This window comes from Copidosoma floridanum, unplaced genomic scaffold, assembly GCF_036245765.1.
Source record: "Copidosoma floridanum isolate Cflo_tuat_1 unplaced genomic scaffold, Cflo_Japanese_pri ptg000009l, whole genome shotgun sequence".
Taxonomy (NCBI): Eukaryota; Metazoa; Arthropoda; class Insecta; order Hymenoptera; family Encyrtidae; genus Copidosoma; species Copidosoma floridanum.
Genome location: NW_028321886.1, coordinates 3,005,166 through 3,029,002, shown reverse-complemented (window position 1 = coordinate 3,029,002; position 23,837 = coordinate 3,005,166). Strand labels below are relative to the sequence as shown.

General features: G+C 44.7%; 2 protein-coding genes across 4 annotated transcripts in view; one reads left to right on the top strand and one right to left on the bottom strand.

Moving 5' to 3' along the window:
• Positions 1–23,837, bottom strand: part of Atg16 (Autophagy-related 16) — a 324,538-nt gene that overhangs the window by 183,935 nt on the left and 116,766 nt on the right. The window lies entirely within an intron of this gene.
• Positions 1–23,837, top strand: part of neo (ZP and PAN domain-containing protein neyo) — a 73,341-nt gene that overhangs the window by 17,349 nt on the left and 32,155 nt on the right. The window contains exon 2 of the mRNA XM_014361573.2: positions 10,479–10,680. Within this exon, the coding sequence (XP_014217059.2) occupies positions 10,479–10,680 (202 nt within the window). The remainder of the gene's footprint in view (positions 1–10,478; positions 10,681–23,837) is intronic.

Genomic DNA, 23,837 nt, shown 5'->3' with positions numbered 1-23,837 from the left:
ACGATTTTTACCTGTCCCGGGTAATTGTCTTATTCCTGCTAGACGTGTGAGACACGAGTTTATCGTGAATCGCTATTTTTATATCTACGTTCATGTATACATATATACGTGTGCAAAGCTCGAGCTGTACTTATTTACCAACGCAGGACGCGTGCAGGAGAGGAAAATTTAACCGAGGCAATTTTCCCGCGATGGAGAACATGTTTTTTTTTATTTTCATTTTCCTCTCTGAAACCAAACTGCGTTATATTACTGGAAGTCACGCATGGCTTGTCAAAGCAAAAAGGACGAATCTCAAAAGTTTAATGAAACGAAATTTCCACTATACACATCAGGCGCCCAACGTTTACGCGATGCACTTTGGCTTTTTCTCGAGTTGGCGGGGAAAAAGATAGATACACATATAATATGTGTATATTATCGAGCATAGTAGGATAAAAGCTAAGTGTGCAGGTGTGCATTGTGTGCGTCTCCGACGCCGCCGCAGCAGCCGTGCATGAGGCTGCATCACGAAGCGGTAGCCGCAAGGATATAGTTATAGTTGAGGACCAACTATAGTTTCCCGTTACCGGATCGAATTGGTGGTAGTAGCGGCTGGCGTTCAACTCGCCCTCCGCGCGCGTAAATTTATTGCCGTTACAATTTGCGCTCTCGTATATACTTACGCGCGCGTGCGCTGCACAATAAAAATATATACAATGTACGTTGTACGCGTGTAAATACATAGTGCCACACTGGACGGACTGCGCGCCGTACCTTTTTATATACACGGACGTATGGACTTGGGCACGCGGGGTGTATGCAGTTGCACTTTTTTCCGATCCATTGATTGTTTTTCATCATCATAGCGCGGCTTCGTCCTGCCACGTACCCGCATCTCCTCTATATCTTTGTTTTTTTCCTCCATATACCGTATACTTGTACTTGGGCGCGCGTGCACCCAAGTATGTGTATACATAATGGCACGAGCTTAATGAAGCGTGAATAACTTGTATATGGGGAGGGAGGGGGGGAGTAAAGAGGACGATTGCCAACAAGCACCTTTTTTCGCTACGATCAAACTGGTTCTTTGGCTCGCTCGTCTAGTAAAATTTAATCAATGCGTGTACCATACCTATGCGGAGGGCTACTTACGGATGCATGGAGATGCTACCGCGAAGGCCTGTTAATACCCCTTTACCTCAAGTCATTATTTCCCTGAAAATAACCATCAAACATTAACGTTATATATCTCGAAAAAAAAAAAATAATAAATCGAAATAATGGAAAAAGCTCAAAAAAAAAAAAAAAAAACGTGGATTACTTTCAATTGTCTCCCGTTAATTTATCCCAGTATATGAGTAAATAGCAGTAAACGTAACAATGTATGCATTTACACTAGGGGGATGGGGTGGGTGCTTGTACCGATTTCGACAAAGTTTTCCAGAGGGCTCCCCCCTGATAAATTATTCGGTACGATTCGAGCAAACTCCCGCACCACTCTCTCGTCCTCTCATTGTTCATCATTACGATCTATATACACTCTCGTTCGGAAATGCAGGCTCACCCGTGTATTTCTGCCGCTGCGAGTATGGATTTTTCATCATGATGAGCATCGTTTTGCAGCAACAGTTAGAACGACCGCGACGATTTTGTTGATGCAAAGTGTACGCGTACAGCAGGTACTGCATGTATGACACTGCGTGTGGACGCATTTGCATGGTATTAATGCCCGGGTGTACAAACAACAACAACAACAACAATGCCCGGGAAGCAGTAATGAATGCTCATTGGGAGCCGCTTAATTTAAAAGCCTAATTCTACAAGTTACAACTACACGCGGGGAGAGGCTCGGCGGGAAGATAACTCGGTGCTCTCGCACAATGCGTACCGTTAAAATTTCCACTCTACCCATCTTGTCTTTTTTTTTTTTTTTCTTTTTCTCTCTTTCCCATGCGAAAAAATTCAAATGCCCGCTGGGTTGCTATACACTGCTATAGCTCGTGTGTCAACTGCGAATCCTACCAGAGTCTCGTAATTAAGGTGGACAAAAACACGAAAGAACGGAGGTAAAAAAACAACAAAAGATTTTCGTGTACGTGTGCATCAGTACAGGAATGAAGTGGGAAAAAAAAAGAAAAAAAAGAAGGCCAGGTAAACGAGTGCTTGTTTGTTCGTTCGGCAGGTCAATCGTACAAATGCACGTATAGGCACATAATGTATATACGCTACTAGGCGCTATACCGCAAACTGAATATCCGAAGCAATTTGCGGCTCCCGTTGTTGACGATTGTAGTCCAACGGCTTCACAACACTGGGTATCAGCTTTATTGACGAAATCGTATGTGTTTTCATTGATCTGACACCCGTAGTAATCAAAGATATATCTATACGTACGTATAGCTCTATAATAATATAAAAGCTCAGTACTGCTGTTGTACTATCCTACAATAAAGTAAATGAATCCGTTTCGAGCCCTTTTTTACGTTATCACGAAGAGTCATATCCGAAGAGGATATAGCATTACCAGCAACCTGACCATGATGGTGGCCCGTTTACAGCTGTACAAAAAAATAACTTAAAAAAGGCAGCGAAGTAAACAAGTTAAATTCAATTTGATTTTGGATTTCGTTAAAATAACTTTTCTCATGTAAGACTATCGATATAATTAAAATTTAGATCTCCAATTTATTTATTTATTTTTTCTCCATTTTTAAAGACTATTGGAAGGCTGTTTTTGTTTACTTTAATGAACCTTCTCACACCGATCAAGTCAATTGCGTAATTTTTCAATCCCGAAAAAAAAAAAAAAAAAAAAAAAAAAAAAAAAAAAAAAAAAAAAAAAATTCGCTGAATATTTATGTACTAAAGCTCAGGCAAAGTGAGCACGTACCTAGCGGTGCAACGACTTATTTTCAAACGTATTCCGAGGGGCAACATCAGATTTCGTTTCTTTAAATACATCGAATTAATATGAGCATAACCGTAGAGGTGATTTTTAATTTAGCACAAAGGTATACGCGCTGCGGAAGAGCACGCATCACGTGCGCTTGGTCGTTGCGATAACATAGAAGCGCCCGAGACATAAACTCAATTGCAGACAGCCACTGCAGACGTGAAAGAAAAAAAAAAAAAAAAAAAAAAGTTACATAGGAAGACGAGAGTGCCGGGTTATCTCTGTCGGATAAGAGAAATTCATTTGAAAGCGCACAAAACACAATACCATGCTACAGTTAAAATGCCGTTAACTCGCGCGCTCGTTAACTAAACTAAAACAGTGAGCCCTTTTTTCGCATTACCTGTAGTACATACTCACACCCACCCTGTGGATAAGTACGAGTGTACATATACAAACTATTTGCTTGTTTTTTTTTTTGTTTTTTTTTCTTCGCTTAGCACCGATACACCAAAGTCTATGCACAAGTACACGTACGCGCATGATCGGGCAAATAATGTCTCGGTGTTTATTACGCCGGTCTTATACCCGTATTGTATATGAAATAGAAAATCTATCGCTTCCTCGAGCCATATTCGGTCGCGTACTTGGGGGGGGGGGGGGCTATCGAGAGCTAAGGCGAATGCATTTGTCGGTGGAAAAAAAAACCAGATATACCCATACACACACTCACAGAGTATTACACCCACAGATGCGCGGCAGGAGAGCAATAGAGAGGATGAGAAGAGGAAGGAAACGGCTACACACAATATATACATACAATATATATATATTGGGGAGCTCCAATCGAAGGGGCATTAGATCACCGTAATGTTTCCGCCGAGATTTCAGACAACCTCTTCGCCAATACCCGACAAACCTACACCACCCATATACCTATATATCCATATACGTTGCAAGTGCACACACTTTTCAATACAATATCACATCCCTTCTTCTCTCCCACCGTATCGATATTATATTGTGATATACATATACCCACATCGGCTCCGTCTTCCTTCCAGCATAGGTGCACTACTACTGGCTCTGCGCCGCGTACAGGTGCAACATATTGTACGAGTCCGCGTATGCTTATATATGCCTTCTACTTACTCCGAGAAAATGCCGTCAGTAAAAATCTCATATCACTGGGGGAGGGGGGGTGCGGACGTTCGTGTTTGCCCGCAGGCGAAATGAGCGACGCGTACAGTACGTATGCACGGAGAGGGTGGGGCAACGGGGAAACTTTGGCTTTTCCTCGGAAAATCTCGTCCCTACTGGGTCGCACGCGTATACCCATGCATGTGTCACCGCGTTTGCCTGGCTATTTTTGAAAGTAAAATTCACTCGAAAGACGACGAGGACGCGTTGGGATGTGTCGAAGGGATGGTTTCTGTCGGGTGTGCAAATACGAGGCGCTACTTGCTGAAACAGAGGGTACGTAAAAAGGGCGGGGTTGGGTACGTATAAGCCTCAGCCACTCCAAGGGACGACAAACGGAACCAAAGAGGATCAAAGAAGACACGCACGCATCGACAAAGTATAATGTATTCAAATCCACTACTCCCTCGTCCTTCGTGCATGGCGGTGGCGATTGGAAATGTTTGGGAAAGAAAACTCGGGCGAACGTATATCATGTAATATAGGACTGGTGTTATCGTCGGACGCAAGAGCCGATGGAAAGTAGGTGCACTGGCAAGAGTTCAAGATTCGGCTTATTCGGGCGTCTCATACATAAATATTATATATACCTAAATGCGGCTTTCCTCTCTAAAATACATTATTCGCCCCCCCCGACAGAATCGACGTGCCTCGTAACATCCCATACTTGTACACATGTGCATGTACGCCACTACGTACCGCAAAGGGCCACGCTGATTCTTTATCCCTCATCCTTTTTCGTCTTTTTACGACTGCTGCTGGCCTTTTCCCCCTCTCTTTTGATGCCCTCACTGCAAACGCGAAATTATTGTACGAAATTTCATTTTGCTTTGCCAACAACTTATCAGGACCGGGCAACCATCATTTGGCACTATTTTGTCCCTGCGGCTGTTTTGCCCTCCACTCCATCCCTCCTGTTTTTCTCGATCAGTATGATCCGAGCTTTTGCATAGCCCAGCCGGCCATTATCGTTTGAAACACCTTTTTGTTCAAATTTTACAATCCGTTGACGTCGTGCTTTTCTTTTTTTTTTATTAATTAGCTTTTTCTGACTTCATAAAGAAGTCAATACAGCTTACATTAAAATATACTTATGACTAAATATTAAGATTACATTGATTAAGAAAGTTACACAGACAATAGCAAGCTTTAATGTTTGGTTCTATGACAAGACTGTACACCCTGTTAGATAAATGAATATTTATCTGAGCGAGGTTTTTTATAAGTTTTTGCCTATGATTATCATACAGAGAGCATTGCCATACTATATGATTTATATCTTCAGGAGCAAGATTACATTTACAAAAACAATTGTTAATAAAACCTACTCTTACAAGTGATTCTGTCAAATTATAATGGTTTGCTCTGATTCTATTTATCGTCGTAATGAATATTTTTTCGTTAAGCTGTATGTATAAATATTTTCAAATTTGTAAAAGTACCTGTGCCGGAGCACATCCCCTGGTCGAGAAGTGTTGAGAAACAAAAAGTTCAATGAAAAAAAATAAAATAAATAAATAAAATAAAATACGAGCGTGCGTGTAAATCCTGCGGCAAAAATTAAAACATTCTTCGGGTATCTGAAAAAAAAAATAACAATAATGAAAGAGTCGAGGGAAAAAAATAAAAAGGAGGGAAAGAAAAGAACAGAGACATCAAGTGCTCGATGTAGATTGAAATTTACAAATATATAAATACACATGTTGGTAAATATAAAAACGGATCGACGTGTGCGCTCGTGTGTACGGTGTGCCGAGCGAAATTGAATTTTTCGCCCCTCCCAATCGCGTCGACAGTGCGTCGCTTGTTTTATCCCCCCCCCTCCCCTTTTCTTTTTCCACTTTGTCAATACAGGATGAGTTTCTTGCATTTCTTTTTCAAACGCTAAAGGCGTTGATTGCGTGCACGATGCAGTTTATTTTGCTCATCCATCGCGTGTTCGCTCGCGTATAAGGGCAATTGAAAGGGAATACGCCAAAGAAATATTATACGAGACAAAAAAAACGCGAGTTTACAAAGAAATTCGACACATTTTCATGTACGATGTACATTAGTGTTGTAGCCATGCAAAGATAATGAAACGGGGAGAAACAGCAGACGGGAATTTCGGGACGACAGCGCAATTTGGAGCAAATCACTCGCGCAATTAAGCTGCAGCAATGCGGGGAAAATAAAACGGAAAGAAAAAACCAAAGTAAAACAAGAAAAGAAAAGAAGAGAAAGAGTAAAAAAAAGGGGGGGGGGAGACAATCCTCGACGTCGATGGCTTTATCGCTACCATGTTTGCTCGTCCGGAATTTAATGTTCCGTTAAACTTCTTTGATTCGAGTCAATTAACGTTTTTTAATTTTTTTTTTTAATTTTTTTTTTTGTTTCTTTTTTTCCACCCATACCGGATCACCCGCATCGTTGCCATGCTTTATAGGCGCACTCCCCGCTCTCCTTCTCAACCCCTTTGCCACGTCGCCCCATCTTGATGCTCGCTCGGACGAGCGCATGCATTTGCATTCGGCGTACCCTATATATATGTACCTGCATCATACCCGAGAGCGAACGATAATGAACAGCCGAGTGACTTGCTGCGTGCAGGTGCATTATATACGACACATTGTTGGTGCCGTGAAACGCGGCTCTTAGTGTGCATGTCTGAATTCCAATGTCTGCTTCATCGAATAAACTGAAGACACAAGTGCGCGCGCTTTATTTTTAAAAAGCTAAGGGAGATAAGTAGCTCAATGCATCGGGCGATCGAATAAAGGTTTTATAACGCGTACTTATGTAAGCAACAAAACAAGTATTTTTGCATATTTATATGTATAAATATTATTATGCGTATAGATACTCAGTATAATAGCAGTGAATTGGCTTACTTGCGCGATGTATATGTTTACAGGGGGTAGTTTACAGTTAGTATTCCAAACGATGATATGTCATAAGCCATGGGTATAATAAATCGCTCAGATGAGTCAAATTCTCTCTGTGCCTCGCATTGTTTCCGCATCCAATAACCAATGGTTGCGACGTTGTCAACTTAAATTTCAAACTGTTGGTAAAATTTATTTTCAAAAGTGGCAAGTAATCCGCAAATTTAATCGTTGTTGCGGACTTTTGGAAAACCGTGCCACGGTTGTTGTCACGAGTGGGTTTACGATCTCTAGGATGGTACATTTTGAAAAAATACATGCACCGCTAAGCAATAACGCATCGCTAAAAAACAAAACGTCGGCATTGACGCGCAAGCGGCTCGTCACGTTTATCGGCGATAAAAAAACGCACACGCGCCAACCGAGAGTCTGGTCGTATGCCTCTTTGTTTTCTTTTTCTTTAAAGTACCTCTTCACCTCTCTCGCAGCTCCTTCATATCTTAAACATTACTCGGGAGTAATTAGAGCCGCGTATAATTTGCAAAATGAACGGCAGCCAATTATTCGCCGTGGCGGATTTACGGGGCTGTCGAAACTCAAGCGCGCGCGAGGTGTAGCGGGAGCAGCTCGTTGCCGGCAGATGGCCCGATGTAAATCACCACCGCAAATTGAACGTACAGTTATATACATATACCTATGTGAGCGCCGGCGAGCGATAGAAGGGACTTTTTCAATATCGCTCAAGGTGGAGGAAAGTTTGTGAGTGGGTGGAGGAAAAGCGAGGAAACGTAAACCACCCCGCCTGGCTTTCCCTTATGAATTATCAAAATCGATATCCGAGGAACATATTGGGGCCGAACTCCCTTCCAAAGTCCCCATACACCTTGCGCTTAAAAAAAAAAAAAAAAAAAAAAAAAAAAAAAAAAAAAAAAAAAAAAAAAAAAAAAAATATGTAGTCCTTCGACTCCACCCCCTCCCAGAGGGTAACTCGACGTTTATATGCTGATGGGGAGGAAAAATTTGAATTCACTCGATGCGCGATGCTTGATATTGAAAAATAAATTTTCACGGCTCACTCCTTCTTCGAATCTTTTATTTATTCTTTGCTCTCCAACACTCGACCGAAAGCTACCAAAGACGAAATATACTTTTGGAGAAAAAAAAAAACAACTAAAAAAAAAGCCTAAAAATTACAACAATGTTGTAATCATCAGCACAAAGATTACAATACACTCGTGTATAAGAGCGTGAAAGCGATCGGAAAAAAGCACGCGTGCCTCGATTATTCGACAATGGTGTATATATATAATATATACCATTACAAAATTTGGCAATTTAGCAGCAGCGCAGTAGAAGCAGCATCACCAGAGTCTCAAAGTTCGCTCGGATCCAAATATCATCGCCCTGGCGCTTATTTGCAGTCTGCGTGTAGAGGTAGGTAGGTAGATTCGCAAAAGCGAAATCGACAGGCGCAACTGATGGAAAAGTTATCCTTCCCTGGCTGCGTCTAAGTTACTCGACCTCCGTATACGCAGACTGCAAACACCGCCACGAGGAGTGTTATACATACTGTTACTATTACTATACAACCATACCACTCTTTGCACCAGCTACACCAGTACGTAGTATGCACATACGTATATATATATGTACATGGACGCGTATAATGCCAGAGTCGAGTTTATACGCAACATGGGTTGCGTACACGTATAGGTAGGAGCTGCTGCCAAGTGCAAATATGACTTTCAATATTCGCTCATCGCGCGGTTTGCAATTTTCTCTTTCCCGTGGTGTAGCATCGAATCTGCGTATACGCACAAGTATGTACGTATCTACGTACGCGGCAGCAGTAGTGTATATAGAAGCAAATGCACACGAGGAAGGCAAGTTCCACGCTAGGCCTTCGTATAATGTAATAGCGCATAGGCATCATACGTAGGGGGAGTGAGGGAGTGCGCGGGGGTCGAGGGGAGGAGGAGAACCTTGGCTGTGTATAATACTCCATTATCTTGTAATGTGGTAGCATTATAACTGTAAGCGGCAGTGCTTGTCTTCACTCGCGCGATAGATACATACACACATAGTTGCGCCCGATAGATCCATGCCTACGCACATGTATATACTTACGTCGGTGGAGGTGGTAGTAGTAAGGTCCCCGGAAGTTGGAAGAGCCGGGGCAGATATCTCTATAGAAGCGAGCGAGCGAGCTCCTATGTATATTGTATATACGTGCATTTATAACGAGTAACATCCTATTAGCCACAATTTTTTTTTTTTTTTTTTTTTTTTTTTTTTTTTTTTTTTTTTCTGGCTGGTTTTTGCGATTCTCTTGGATCATGGATGGCGCCGAAGCTTCACGCGCTCGGCTGAATAATCGAGCGCTTTAGCTCGTCCTTTTCCCTCCAGGCTGTGAGCTTCCAGTTATACTTTTTACTTCGACCCATCCTCGTTCGATAAAAAGAGATTAAAGCTCGCCGATGAACTGCCCGCCATACGAGATCTCGTGAATTTCCATCCAGGGATATATATATACATATGGTATTTTGGTTGCCACTGAAAATAAAAAGCGGCTAGTAGGTATAGCTTGGATGCACGGCTACTTTAGCTTGGTTGACCCAAGCAGCTGCTGTTAGGCTAGATTAGCCTGAGAGCCAGGCAGAATCTGCTTGGCAGATGAGGCAAACGTGACCGGTCACAAACTGAGTACTGTGTATACTTTGGCACGTTTGCCTCAGCTGCCAAGCAGATTCTGCCTGGCTCTCAGGCTAATCTAGCCTAACAGCAGCTGCTTCGGTCAACCAAGCTAAAGTAGCCGTGCATCCAAGCTATACCTACTAGCCGCTTTTTATTTTCAGTGTGCTGTTGTTGATAGATATTTTTTCACTTTGGCTCTCGGAACTCTTCATTTGAGAGCTTCAGTCACGCTCCAATACACTCAAGCTTTTCCTCACCTACAACCCGTTTACCGTAATGGATATTTATATTTTACAAAAAAAAAAAAAAAAAAAAAAATATCAAGAATTTTCGATGTTTGTTGATTTCTCCCGTTAGTTATTACTGTGGCAATGCAATAGAATTAGCCTTTACGCAATTACAGAAAGGATAAGGTTTTCAAATGAAGTGAAAACATACGATTTCGCTGAGCAAAGGAAATTTAAGAGCAAAACTCTCACCGATTCCTGTCTACAATGAATACATTGTAGATGCGGTGATTGAAGTTAACCGAACACCGAGGAAACCAATACCAGTTGTTGTGTGCAAGATGCGGTGTACAGTTAGACATCGGAAATGGCATATATATATGTATGTATATATATATCAGCGCGGCGGACTTTCTCCCTTCGTGATCGGTAGGGATTATGGTATTATGTGAATGTATATGTACACGATATTATACACCCATAAACGCAGAGGAAGATTATCCCACAAGACGCGCGTCTGTATTTATAAGTTGTTTCTCTAAGTATATGGTTGTGAGGACGCACATCGTGTTAATTTCAGCACGCCTACAATGTTGTTGTTTTTTTTTTGTCTTACAGGTGCGCTGTCGCAATCGCAGTTCCCGGTGTTCACGATTTACGCGCAAAAGAGCTGTCTGTCGGTGAAGCCGTGCGACCGCGCCTGGTGCATCGACAGAGTCCAGGGCCACAGGCTCCAGGGACACACGCGCCGCACCACAAACACCTCGGACCGCCAGCACTGCCTCGAGCTCTGCCTCGGCGAGAGGGAGTTTCTCTGTCGGTAAGTCACCAGCATTTATTTTTCTCTCTCTCTCTCTACATATTCCATCGCATTTACTTTTCAGCCTTTATTATACTTATGTGATCTCTTACGTAAAACATGTACCTGTAAGTTACTTGCCCGATTAAGGTAATCGCCCAAGCCAAAAGCCGATTCAATGATCGTTCATGCATGTTAAAACTAAAAAGAAATGCGATACACTTGAACGAGCAGATTGACAATTTACAATAGAACGAACAAGCCACAACATTAACGGTAATTCGATTGATAGAACATTTTTATAGAGGTTAATTATTATTACTATCATCATTATTACGGGGAGGTGGGAAAAAAAAAAATTCCGTGAAATAATATATATTCCAACGAGACGGAGCTCGCGCATACAACTCGTTGAATTACGTCAGATTCCAGGTTTCTTTCCTTCGTCGGATTTTCACACCACTAGCAGCGACTACCGCTGCTCCTCCCCCGGGGGCTGTAATTTACACCTACTCCCGTTTCCCACCCTCACCGGCTGGTGATTTACGGCATCGGCCATGATATATACCGCCCGGCAAAGTCATGCCGCGAAAAAATTGAAATCGTCACTCCTCCCTCTTCTCTAGTGTACATTAAAAACTCGACTACGGCACGAACGGGGCAGCCAGAGTCCAACTTTTTAAAAAGACGCCCCCCCCCTCCCCCCTCGATGGACGGTGCCACGGTGCACGTGTATTACACAGGACAAGTAGGTGTATCGGTAGCAAAGAGGATGAGCGTTCGCACCCGATGCGTAATGTTTCCAAAGACCATTACGAGCTATTAAATATTTATGCGGAAAAGGGAATTGGGAATAGGGGGGGGAGGGAAGGAGGATTGGATATTATTATACGGCGGAGATGCGCCGTTGAATTATACGCGTTATGAAATATTGAAAACTCCATTGAGTGCCCGAGCATAATGGAAATGGGCATCGAGTATACATATAGTACAGGAGCAGCGCGCGTACCCGGATGTTCATCCACTTCTTCTTGTTCTCACTCTCTTTCTTCCTCCCATCTCCCTCGGTATTCTTACAAAGCCCTCAAGAAGCTACGAGGGGGGGGGAGTGGGAGCCGGCGCAAAAATAGTCCTCCTCCTTCATCTTATTCTCTCTCTCTCTCTCTCTCTCTTGCAGCGCGTCTTCGCAGATGCGACCGCGGCGTAACCCACGCGTAACCAGATGCAATTATGCGTATCAAAGGGCTCTTTACGATTCCCGATGTAAATGATGCGGCGGTATCGTGTCACGCGTTCGTTCCGTATACGCGATCGTATCGGGCATCACGGGCTAAAGAGCAGAGACTGGAAATACAAAAGAAGGGAACGACGATAATGATGGCTCTGTTTTTTTTTTTTTTTTTTTTTTTTTTTTTTTTTCCTGTACGTATAAAAGTACGTGCGCACGGGTGTACTGACACTTCAACTTGGGGTATTTTTCTTCTGAAATCGTTCATGTATTAATGTTTTTGTTCTGGTACAAGTGCAAATTATCCGCATTATAGAAAAATCATAATTCACATCCAATATTTGGGTATCCTACGACTCTTAAACGGACGACCACCGCGTATCAAACGATCCATTTATCCTCGAGAGGTTTATATATATAACGTGTATGCCACGCCAAGTGATTTTCAATCGGTGCTCTTAACGATCGAGTATCCGATTCCTCAAATTTACCGTAGATGGAGAAAATCAGACAAACTCCCGAACGAGAGCAAAAAGAAAGGGAGAAAGAAATCGCGCGATGGACCGTGTGCATGGTGCGTGAATCAACCGAGCGAGAATTTTTTTGCCGGTGCGGCGACCGATTTTACGGCATTCCTGACGCGCGCGCGCTTCAGGCTTCCCTAAAGAGAAAAAGAGAGAGGGAGACGCGCCGAGTGAACGTGCCTTCGCCTACGTAATGATAGAGCGAACGCTGCGCGCGATAGCGATCGAGAGAGCGCATTAAAAAAAAAGAGGAAGAAAGAGAAAATGCACACGAGGAAGGACGGGGAAGACAGGGCTCCAGGCGAGAAGCGTGTCTTCGGTATATATATATAAAGGATAGAAGAGGAGGCAGCATCAGGAGGAAGGAAGAGAAAGGAGGAGGAGGAGGAGGAGCGTCGCGGTGGCGTCCACTGTACATATACATATGCACGGCTGCCCAGGAATTTCACAATTACGTTTAATGAAGAACGAAACTGTTCCTCGTAACGCGCATAAATTATGCGCAGCGCCTGTTTTTGTCTTGCCATTACAATTATGTACAGTGATTAAGCTCGCGCCGCGCGACCCGAGACTCTCGTATGTATACCTATATGTAAGCGTACTGCCACTGCTCTCGGGGACGACGACGGCGGAGGAGATATCGAATCTACGCGGAACCCAGCTCTCGTCTGAAAAATCTAACGAGAGCGCGTGCATTTTTTTTGTTTTTTCTTTTTCTTTTCCTCGTTTTTATTTTTCATCCTCTTTTTTTTTTACGCATCGTTACTATGGGCGTTATGCACGTCTTACGACGCGTATATGATACAAGCATATAGCACGAGTCATTAGGAGTGATCATTACGGGGGAAAAAAGAGCGTGGATAATGCACACCTGCACACCCCAAGTGCTAGCTGCAGAAATGCACTTTCAATCTGTGTCTTACTTATCTCTGCTGCGAGAGAAGACGATGTATCACCATTCTCTCGGCGTATAAAGAATTTAACGCTGGAAGATTGAAAACAACAATAATATCACGTTGTCGCCATTCGAGACTGTACATTTTTATTTTTTCCCCTAATTCCTACGAGAAACATAGCTTATTTTGCAAATGAAAGTTAAAATGTCAAGTGGGGAGGAGTATTTTTTTTTCATCAGCTCGGGGAGAGTGCCTCTCGGCAGACCGACACTGAATTCCATCCTGATTTCGAGAAAGAAAATACAGAGATGGAGAGAGCTGTAGAGGGGGGTGGGGGGGATTACCACTCGATAGATAGATCAAGGGGTGTTTGGGGGGGTGACCCGAAAATCGTAACGGAAGCGTCTATCCGGCCTCATCTCTCGCAAAAAGAAGCGAGCGAAATTCATCCGTCGAGCTACGGGGAATCCGAGCCCTTTTTTAAGACCATCCATGGTCGAAGGAGTTGGAGCACTCTGTCTGGGAATAGTCAAGGTGGAGGGTAAAAAAAAAAAAAAAAAGAAAAAAAAACAAGCGTAGAGATACCGGGCAGATGGTATAACTATACGGTCCCATCTACGAAGGAGGTGGGGGGAAAAAAAGCAGAAGGAAGAGAGAGGTGAGGTGTTTTCCGCGCGTGTCTAGAGAAAAAGCTCGCCACAGCCTCCCACAGTGCGACCCGCGAACTGCATCAACGGCGGAAGGAATCCCAGTAAAAGGCTCTCCTGCGCTCGGAATCCTTCCGGAATCCGGTAGCACGGTCTCCGCGTATGGCTGCTGGTAACGCAGTACAACCGAGTAATCAACCGGCGCGTTCGCCGATTTCCCCGCTGATTAACAAGTGACTTCACGCGCGTCAAAGTACCTTTGCGCGCGTGTGCGTGTGTACTGTACAGTTGTTGCTGCTGCTGCTGTTTGTTGTTGCAACAATATTCTCGTGCGCGCAGGGAGCGTGAAGCCACAGAGGCATCGGTAACAGCACACATATGTATATACACATAAGAGAAGGGTAAGGAGGAGGAGGAGGGAACAGGAGTAGCTGCACACGCGTAGAATTGCATTAACATTCTATGGGAACGGTATTGCTTGCACCTCCGCTCCCCCGAGTCTTGCGAGTAAACATCACTGACAAGAGAGAAGAAGAAGAAGAAGAAGAAGAAGAAGAAGAAAAAGAGAAGAGAAGGAGGCGTCGATCTTACACTTCCCACTCGCGTGGCAGAGACCTGCAGGTTATTCTCTTCCTTGTACGTGTACGCGTGCATAATATATACCTACCAATGGTTGTACCATAGTCCCAGCTAGCTCTCGCTGCCAACTAACCGCAAGCAACTCGATATAACAGAGCTCTTTCTTCCTCCTCGTAAATTATCTCGGTCAATTAAGACCTTTGCATAAATCGCGCGCCACGCAAAACCCCGTCGCCGATCCTTCCTTTCCTATACAACGTATAGTTACATTATTCTCATCTGGTCTAGTACGTACCCCCCACCCCCTATCCACCCGCGTATCCTGCGTGTACGTATATATAGTTATAAGCACGATCATAATGTGTGTATTGTACATCATGCACCGATGAGGAGGGAGCATCGCGAGAGCCAGCCTCTGGGCGGTATAGGTGTGTAATGTAAGTATATATATTTTAAGGAAACGCCGGCCACGCCATTACGTTACGTAAGTAGGTACAACAGGAGACCCTATGCACCTCTGCCTATCGTACGAGACATTTGGCTTTGCTGATCTCGCACGAACTTGACCCACACCCTCTCCACGCCCATACATATATGTACAAGTATATATACTTGACCGGCCATCACGTGCACCAAGAGATTTATCGAGCGTGCTCCGATACTGTCACTCACCCTAACGGCTCCGTCAGCCATTGCACCGCGGGCCTCCCGACTCGTCTCTCTCTCTCTCTCTCTCTATCTCGTCCGTATGATTTAGGGCCGATTATTACCATAGCCCCCTCCCCCCAAGCGAGGAGCCCTCGAGGAAACTATATACCTGCAGGACCAGGGAGATCGGTAATAAAGTTAAGCGGCGGTGGCGGCGACGATCGTTCCCAATCGAATGGCCACGGCAATTCTCCGTGCGAAATTGCGCATCCGGTCGATCATTGCCCGGAATTCACAGGGAGGAGTAATATCGTTTTGCGGAGTAGTGCGACGACGATGATCGGGGGATGAGAAAAATAATGTACACACGAGACTCCGAATCTCGGGCGGGAGCACACCTGTACGTTGTAACGAGGGTATAAATACTTGGGCTCGTCGATCGAGAAGAAAGGAAACACGGGAGTTGCAAGGGGGACATGTTTATGCTTCCCTCGACTCGTTGACCGGTGGATGATCAGCCTCTCCCCGCTTATCTATCTCGAGGAATAACAAACGCGAGCGTGTATCTCCGAAGCATCCAGCGGGACTGCTGTGCCCGACAAGAATGTGTTTTATTATACACGGCGAACACACAGAGGGGGCTTAAAACTCGATCTCGTATACGACGTTCGAGTGTACCGATTGCGATCGACGAGAGTTTGTAACATTGTCGATAGCGAAGAAGAGCAGGAGGGGAGGGAGGGTAGCTGCTGGTGTAATCGGCCCGAGAGAAAACCATTCCATTATAATTGTGCTTACCGTTGAGTTTACGAGAGCAGCGCACCGAACGGCCCTAATCAATTATCTTCTCTAATCGGCCGGTTATTAAAAAGAGCGCATTGCTAAGCAAACAGGAAACGAGATCGTAAAAGGGGCCAACGCGCGAGGGATAAAGAAAAAGAAATGCCAAGAAAATATGGTATCGACGGCCGTAAACTATAGCTCGTCGTCCGCAGGTGGGTATAGGAGCTACGAGCTTTTGCAATAGCCTTGCGGGGTGGCCCCACGGGCGCGAGCTGAACAAGTCCAGCACATACGGGGCCCCATCGGTCGATCACGATTACGATTGGCCTTAAATCGATGCCGATCTACGTGGGGCTCGGGAAGGCCGGACGGGGGTGCGTAGCTCGAACGAGATAGGTCCCATACGTATATATATATATGTACATAAAAACACACTGTACGACGACGACGCCGATAGATCCCCTTGATTGTTGCACGATAGGTTGCACTCGAGCTGTGTAGGCACACACATGGGCTCCGAGGACCAACGTTGGAACGTACATGCACACAAGAGCTCTCGCTTTTACTTTATACCGCGATCGGCCGAGCAAATCACGTGCATCGCATTGTGTATATATACGTGCATCATCCGACAGCGATCATCGGGGGATGGGATACATTACATCAGTTGTAATAATAACGTCTGTAGACGGCTCGATCGATCGAACAAACGACGACTCTGACGCGCGCGCTTATTGTTTAAGAGTCACACGCCGAAGAGAGTACACGCATACCTACGCGCCGCTATCAATTACAATGATGCTGTGTATAAGTGCGTTGCGGGGGGAGGGGGTGTCCCACGGGTGTGCCATACATATATATGTACATGGGCTGTATAATGAGGTCCTGGGACCCCTAATGAGAGAGCCTCTCCGAGCACGCGCACTGCGGAACATCAAGCGCAGCGGGTATAGAATTGCTCGCCAAGGAATAGTCCAGCACTATATATACACACGGCAGTAGGAGTACGCGAGAGACCGTCGATGCGCACAAAGAGAGAGAGAGAGAGGCAGATCTCGAGGATCCACAGCTGTGAGGTTTACTACGTGTGTTTCTGTTTGACCGACGAACACGCGTCAAACAATGCAGGAACAGACGGACAGGCTAAATGAACATTTGGTGGCTCTGTTTGAGTGCATGGCTGTTAATTACGCGGGGGTCGGATGTGCGTTGTTTCACGATGCACACGACGACGCTTGGACAATGATAATTACATTGGTACATTTGTCACGAAAAGAGGGGGGGGGGCACAACTGCAGCTGTACGTGTGATATGTTTATTTCTTTTTTTCCCATTGATTTAACAAGTTAAAAAAAACTTTATTCTTCGATACCGATTCGCGAGCAAGACAACGAGGCCTTTGGGTATACAAAAGAAACAAAAAAAAAAAAAAGCGAGTGCCAAGCTTGAACCTCTCGGAACAGTGTCGCTCGATTCTGCGCGCGACACGAATAATCCGCAAGCGCATCAGTCGCATTCAGCGCACGAATTATACGAGCGCCTCGAAAATTCATACCACACCTGTCGCAAGCTTGAGTGGACGCGCGAGAGCAGAAGGGAGGGGCACCGGAGCGGGAAGATAAATTTGCGAGATGGAGCTCGTCCCCCCCCCCTGGGCCTTGGAAAACCAAATCGCCAACTGGGCGTTATATAATCATCAGTTGGGGCGCTCTGACCGGTGGTCCATTATACGTTTTCTAACACACGAGCGCGGCTTGGTGTGCTCCAACGTAATTACGATGGCCGACAGTAGTTACGCGCATCTCGAAAAATATTACTTTTCGCAGGGTACGTTCAATTATCATGCGCGAACTGTTCCGGTTAAAGAGACCCATTCGCACTTTTGAGGCGAAACCACTGTACTTTGACGTATATCACTTGTGTAACAAATGCTAAACTCAATCAGCAACTTTTTACGGGAATCAACAAATAAAAACTTTGCCAAACTCGCGTGTGCAACAACGTTGAAACAAACGAAAAAAAAAAAAGAAAAAAAAAAAAAAAAGAAATGAGCGAACCGACGATGTCGTTGTAAATTTAACGACGAGATTTTATCAAGTTCTTGGATGTCATTGCTAATTAACAATATTGAAAATCCAACACTGACAAACGCTTGCGGGAGTTGGCTTCTCTCCGGATCCCGCAGCTCGAGCCTCATTCCTGGGGGGGGGGGGAGAAAATTGGGCTGTGGGAAATTTGGGACGGGGCACACACACGCAAAAGGATATATTATAATACTTTTGGCTGCCTTGCACAGTGTGGCGGAGATAAGTTAGCCCCTGCCGAGCCATCCCTGGATTCGCCGTTGCCACGGGACGCTTTGCCATTTAGGAGTGGGTGGGTGGGCGACGAGCCCTCGGCAAAGTAACAATGGCACTTCCAATTATAAGTGCGAAATTCACTGTTCGCTCGCCTCCACCCCCCCACACTCTCTGTTTCTCGTTTCTCGGAGCTAAAGGGACGACGCCCCGGCGCTTGAACTCCTGCCAACTGGGCTGACGCGATGCGCTGAGGACAAAGTTCTGCTCGAGAATTTCTGGCCCCGAGCACCAAAAATCCCTCCTCCTCCCGCTCTAAACGACGAAGAGAGCGAATCCCGGGGGAGGAGGAGGAGGAAGGAGCGAAATACTTGGAAATCTCTGTTGGGCTGATGCCTCTACTTTTACTGCTATATACTTAGTTACTTACTTACTTGCTTCGGGTTTTGTCATTCCACGCGACAAGCCGGAGATTGCGGAAAACCGAGCGAAATTCTTCACGATTGCCAAACGTCAAAGTTTTTTCGCCGCTTTATTTCTTACCTCTTCCACCCCTCTTCTTCGCTCGTTGGGTCAAGTTTTCCTCTTTCTCTCTTCTTCTACAGTTTCGTGCGTTACGCCTTGTTGCGACTTTATTAAGCACGTGACGGTCGGCGGCTAATACTATATGCATACAGATACATACGTACCCATACATAAATGTGCACTTTAACGGAAGCGGCGCTTTGGTAATACGATTGACTCGTCGCGATAAATTTCCAAGATTTATGCTAATGGGATACTCCACTCCCCGAGAGCTTACGCGTACCGAAACCTGTTACGCGGCGCGCACATACAAGTGGAAGTCTACAACCGTGTATACGATATACAATACGGAAAAGCGGCAATGTTTTGACGTCTATACAGCTGAGCTGATGTGCACTTGTATACACACATACATACATACATACATACATACATACATAAATATAAACGACAAAGTGTATCATTCGCGGGTGTTGAATATGTAAATCACGGCTGGCCTATCGACACTCTCCCATGTACATTTCAGATACACGTGTATATTTAATCGATACGACTGAATTAACGAGGAGGGGGAGGGGGGCGAGGTAGGTAACGACGAGACAAAATGACATGGACGCTCGTGTTGACGAACAAAGGGACGGAAATAAATCTCAGAAAAGAGAATATACATAGAAAGGCCCGCGAGCGCGACAAAATATGTTCGCATGCTCAACAGCTTCCATCATGGGAAACAGCGAGGGATCGATGTACACACACATACACACATGAGGGGTGGGTATGGTGTACGTATGTATACCCCGTTCGCTGATCCAACTGCAGGTGGTTATTTCGACTTTTAAAGTCTCCGTAAATCAAGAGCGTCGTTCTGCGTCACCGTGTGTATATAAATGTATATGTACACACAGTGAGGCATGCTGTTGTTGCCATCAAGCGCCGCGTTAACGTAATTGAAGATCCAGAGGCGACACGCCCCGTAAAACAACCAAACTCTCGATAATTTAGCACCCTCTGCACTTCTTCACCCCTTAACCCTCCATAAATATTAAAAAAAATCGAGTATATTTATACAAGTACGTGGCGGTAAAAAAAAAAAAAAAAAAAAAAAAAAATAGTTACAGTTAAAGTTTTGTATGCGGTGGTCAGAAGGGGGTCGTATGATTTACGGGCTGAGTACCATGCACCATGTCTCTGTATTCGTGCGTTACAACGTGTGGGTGTACATTGGTTACAACGTATCTAAGTATGCCTGCACGTTAACGCACCTTGCACGTTGTATATAGGTATATGCCTTCGCGCGTGATGCGGTTCGACAGCATGTACCCCATTGCTGGTTCTGCTGCAATGTATGTGCAAGGCCGCGTTACAAATTACGCGTCATCATTTCTCCATCGTTTTTTCAGAGCTTTTGTGTTTTTTAATTTGTTTTTTCTTCGGCCCTTACGGTCCATCGATCATTTACAACACCATCACAACGAGTTATTCGCGGACAATTGGTCCGGAAGACAATGTCATATTGACGAGGTCGTTTACTTATATCATAAGGAGCTGCAAGCACGAGCACAGCGACAGCAGTGAGATCGCGTTGGATGATGAGGTAGGGTCCGTATCGGCCAAGAATAACCTTGTCTCTTGTTAAATAAACGATTTGACAGCCCATCGGTAATTTTCTCTGTGTCAAGGATACTGGTGCAGAGGTAAGAGGGGAACAGGAGCAACAAGTGCCCGAATACGGCAGCTCGTTGGGCTCTACAACGAGTTATATACTTACGCATGCGTGTATCATATTAATGAGGTGTCTAAGTGGGTATTGGCGTCGACGCCCACTTACGTACACGGTAACACTTTGAGGGATAAAGTTTTTTTTTTTTACGAGCAAGAAAATATCAGGTCTCGATAGCACAGTTTCTGAAAATAACACGACGTACTGTTGGAGGGTGTAATTTTGGAAAAATCCTTGCTCTGCACGGCCCAAGTTATAATAGTTCCGAGTAACGAGCTATGATTAGACGTGTGCATGTATAAAAATACGCTGGGCATTTTTATCACAAAGTTCCGACATTAGCCAAAGAACGGAAAAAGCTCCAAGTTTATAATTTACGGCACGAAAGAGAGGGAGAGAGAGAGAGAGAGAGAGACGGGTTCTTAGCATCGAAAAAGCGAGACTTCCATCAAGCGCAAATAGGCGTGATGAAATTTTCGAATCGCTCGGGCAAAGGATGGGGTAAAGGAGGTGGAGGAGGTCCGCCGTGATATTCCGAAAACAACGGGATTCCAGGCAACGGCTGATGATCCAATCTGCAACGGCGAATAAGTAGAAACACAGCTCGCGGCGGCGGTGGTACGGAAAAAGAAAACCAAGGAGCACCGGAGCTGTATACATGCACACACGAAAGGATTCGCGCTAACGCGAGAGTAAACTCTAGAGTGAGAGGGGGAGAGGTAAGAGCGCAGTTATAAGGGAGCACAATCGTCTATGGGCGTGTGATTGATTCCTTTCTTATACGTATGCATGTGTTGTGTTGTACACGGGGGTAAGAACAAAGCTTGCCCACTGCATGCACCATATCAGCAGCGGTATAAGATAGTTGAAGCTTTTACACTGCAAGTACAATGGCTGTACACTCATAAACTCATAATATGTGCACCAACCTACCAACGTTGCAACTATAAATGTATGTAGGTCTGACGACGGTGTACATAGTACGTATATAGCATACAAGTGTGTGTGTGTGTATATATACGTTACAAGCGGGGCCCGCTACCCGTTACCCGTTACATAGCACTATACATATATATAGTTACCACCGGTGCGATTCCCTGTTTGCCGCGTCTCTGCATTTTTCTTCCGCGTTCCCTCGTTCCAGTGGCTGCGTGACCGGACGCAAGAATTCGCACGATCGGATCTCTCCCCCGCGCTGCCCCCGCTCCTGATGGCTCATCCTTCAATTCATTTTTTTTTCTCTCTTCCTTTTTTTTCTATTCCATTCTATTCTCCCGTGACTCCTCCCCCTCCTTCTGCTACTTTTTTTTTTACCCTGGCTCGCGGGTCGCTTGTGTGTTCGAGTCCTCTTCCGGGAGCAGCACGTGACCGCCCCCCTCCCACCCTCACTCTCTCTCTCTCTCTCTCTCGGTGCACAACGTTATATATTACGGGGCCGCGTGATCATCCGGTCTTAACGCAAAGCGGAATCTCTCGTTGGCGTGTACCGAGTAATTATATCGAGCGTTGCTTTGAGGATGGAAAGGGTAAAGAGTAGAGAGAGAGAGAGAGTGCGCCGACTCTAGCCGCAGAGGAATACTGCATCGGACCATCAACTCGCGGGCCGGGCGTCTACATTTATGTGTATAAATAACACCGTTTGTCCGCGCGATGGCCTGCCTGGGACTGCTTTGTAACCACACGTCGTATGCCATTATCATCAGTAATCCCAGTACGTAAAGGTATACGTGAACGATTTACTGCAGGTAAACAGGCGCCGAGGCACGTACTTACCCGGGTCGTGAAACGTCTCGAAAGAGACATCGAATCGCCGCGCTGATGGAGTTGTACGCCAGGGAGAGGCTATATGAGTCGAGATAGTTTGTGCATGTTAGTGTGTGTATGCGCAAGAGCCCATGAAAATCGGAGAAAAGTAATCTATTGTCTTGTATTGTATTGTAACTTTATTGAGGCCTTGTGGTTGAAACCATGCCTGGCCCTCAGAAAATAGTACTCGCTTACAAGTAAGTATAAGAGTAGGAACAATAAGGATAGTGACAAATAATCGCATTATAAATATATACTCGCATTTACAATTAATATAAAGAAGAAATGAATTGTACATTTTAGAGATGCAACAAAATTGAATTGAGAAAAATAGTTCTATAAGATTACTACAATAGAACAATATTATACAAAATATATGAAATGAAATCGCAAGGAGTACAAATATTTTAATCAAATGAAACAACAGCTAAAATCTACGGAGAATCCTGAATTATTTTAATTGTTCGCTATATTATGGAAAAGTATGATTGTGTATAATTATATAGATAACTATTTAGATTTATGTATTAAGATGAAAATGAAAATGAAATAAATAAAAATAAAAATAAAAACGAAAATAATATTCGCTTAAACTAACGTACAACAATCAAAAAGCAATCGGTTCCAAACCCGAGTTGGCTCTTTCTTTATTTAATAATGAATACCAAAGTGTACTTTTGAAAGAGTTTATGAATACAGGATCGAAAGTAAGGAAACCGAGCTGGTGTAGTAGGTAGGTTGCCTGAATCAAGAAAGACTGACTATGTCTACCTGTACCTGCCATGCAAATGGATTTCCGTGACTATTTTGGCGAGAGTACCAATCATTGTATATCAGAATTTCCAAGAGCTTTCAGCCAAAAAATATCTCGTCACTAGGAATTTTGATTAAAAATGATGATACAGGGCGGAATAATGAAAAAACAAAAGGGAAGTCTCAAAGTTGTATGGCTGAGGGAGGAAAAAACGTGGTTTAAAGATGAAAGGCTCGATAAGCCGGTCTGGAGGTGCAGGGTAGTACACGTACATATGGTGTATAAGGCAAATGTAGCGTGTGGCGTTTTTTTTCCTCGCGATAGGATAAAAGGCCGCGAGGCTGATGGCCAAGGCGGAAGGACTGGGAGGAGAAAAAATGAAAATAAGGTACAGGAAAAGAGAGAGCGTAGGGTGTACGAGTAAGTGCATGTACATAGCGTAAGCCCTCGCTGCATGTATGCATAAAATGTACCTGTATATATGCGTGTGTGCATGTACGTGAACGCACGCGCTCATTCACGAGAGAGTGGCGTGTATGCCGGGGATGCGCGTGGGCGCGAAAAGGCTTTAACGCTCCGACGTGCACAAAGCAATCAATCATCCGGGAAAGTTGTTTAATCCCGTAACTGCCGGGCGCTGCCTCTTTCTCGCGCCGAGAGGAGCAGCATCGCCGCACTCTCTGCTGCTTCCATATACATATATATACGTGTACGCATCTACCTCCTACTTGGCGCGCGAGCTTGAGAAACGCAAAATAAAGGAGATTATCG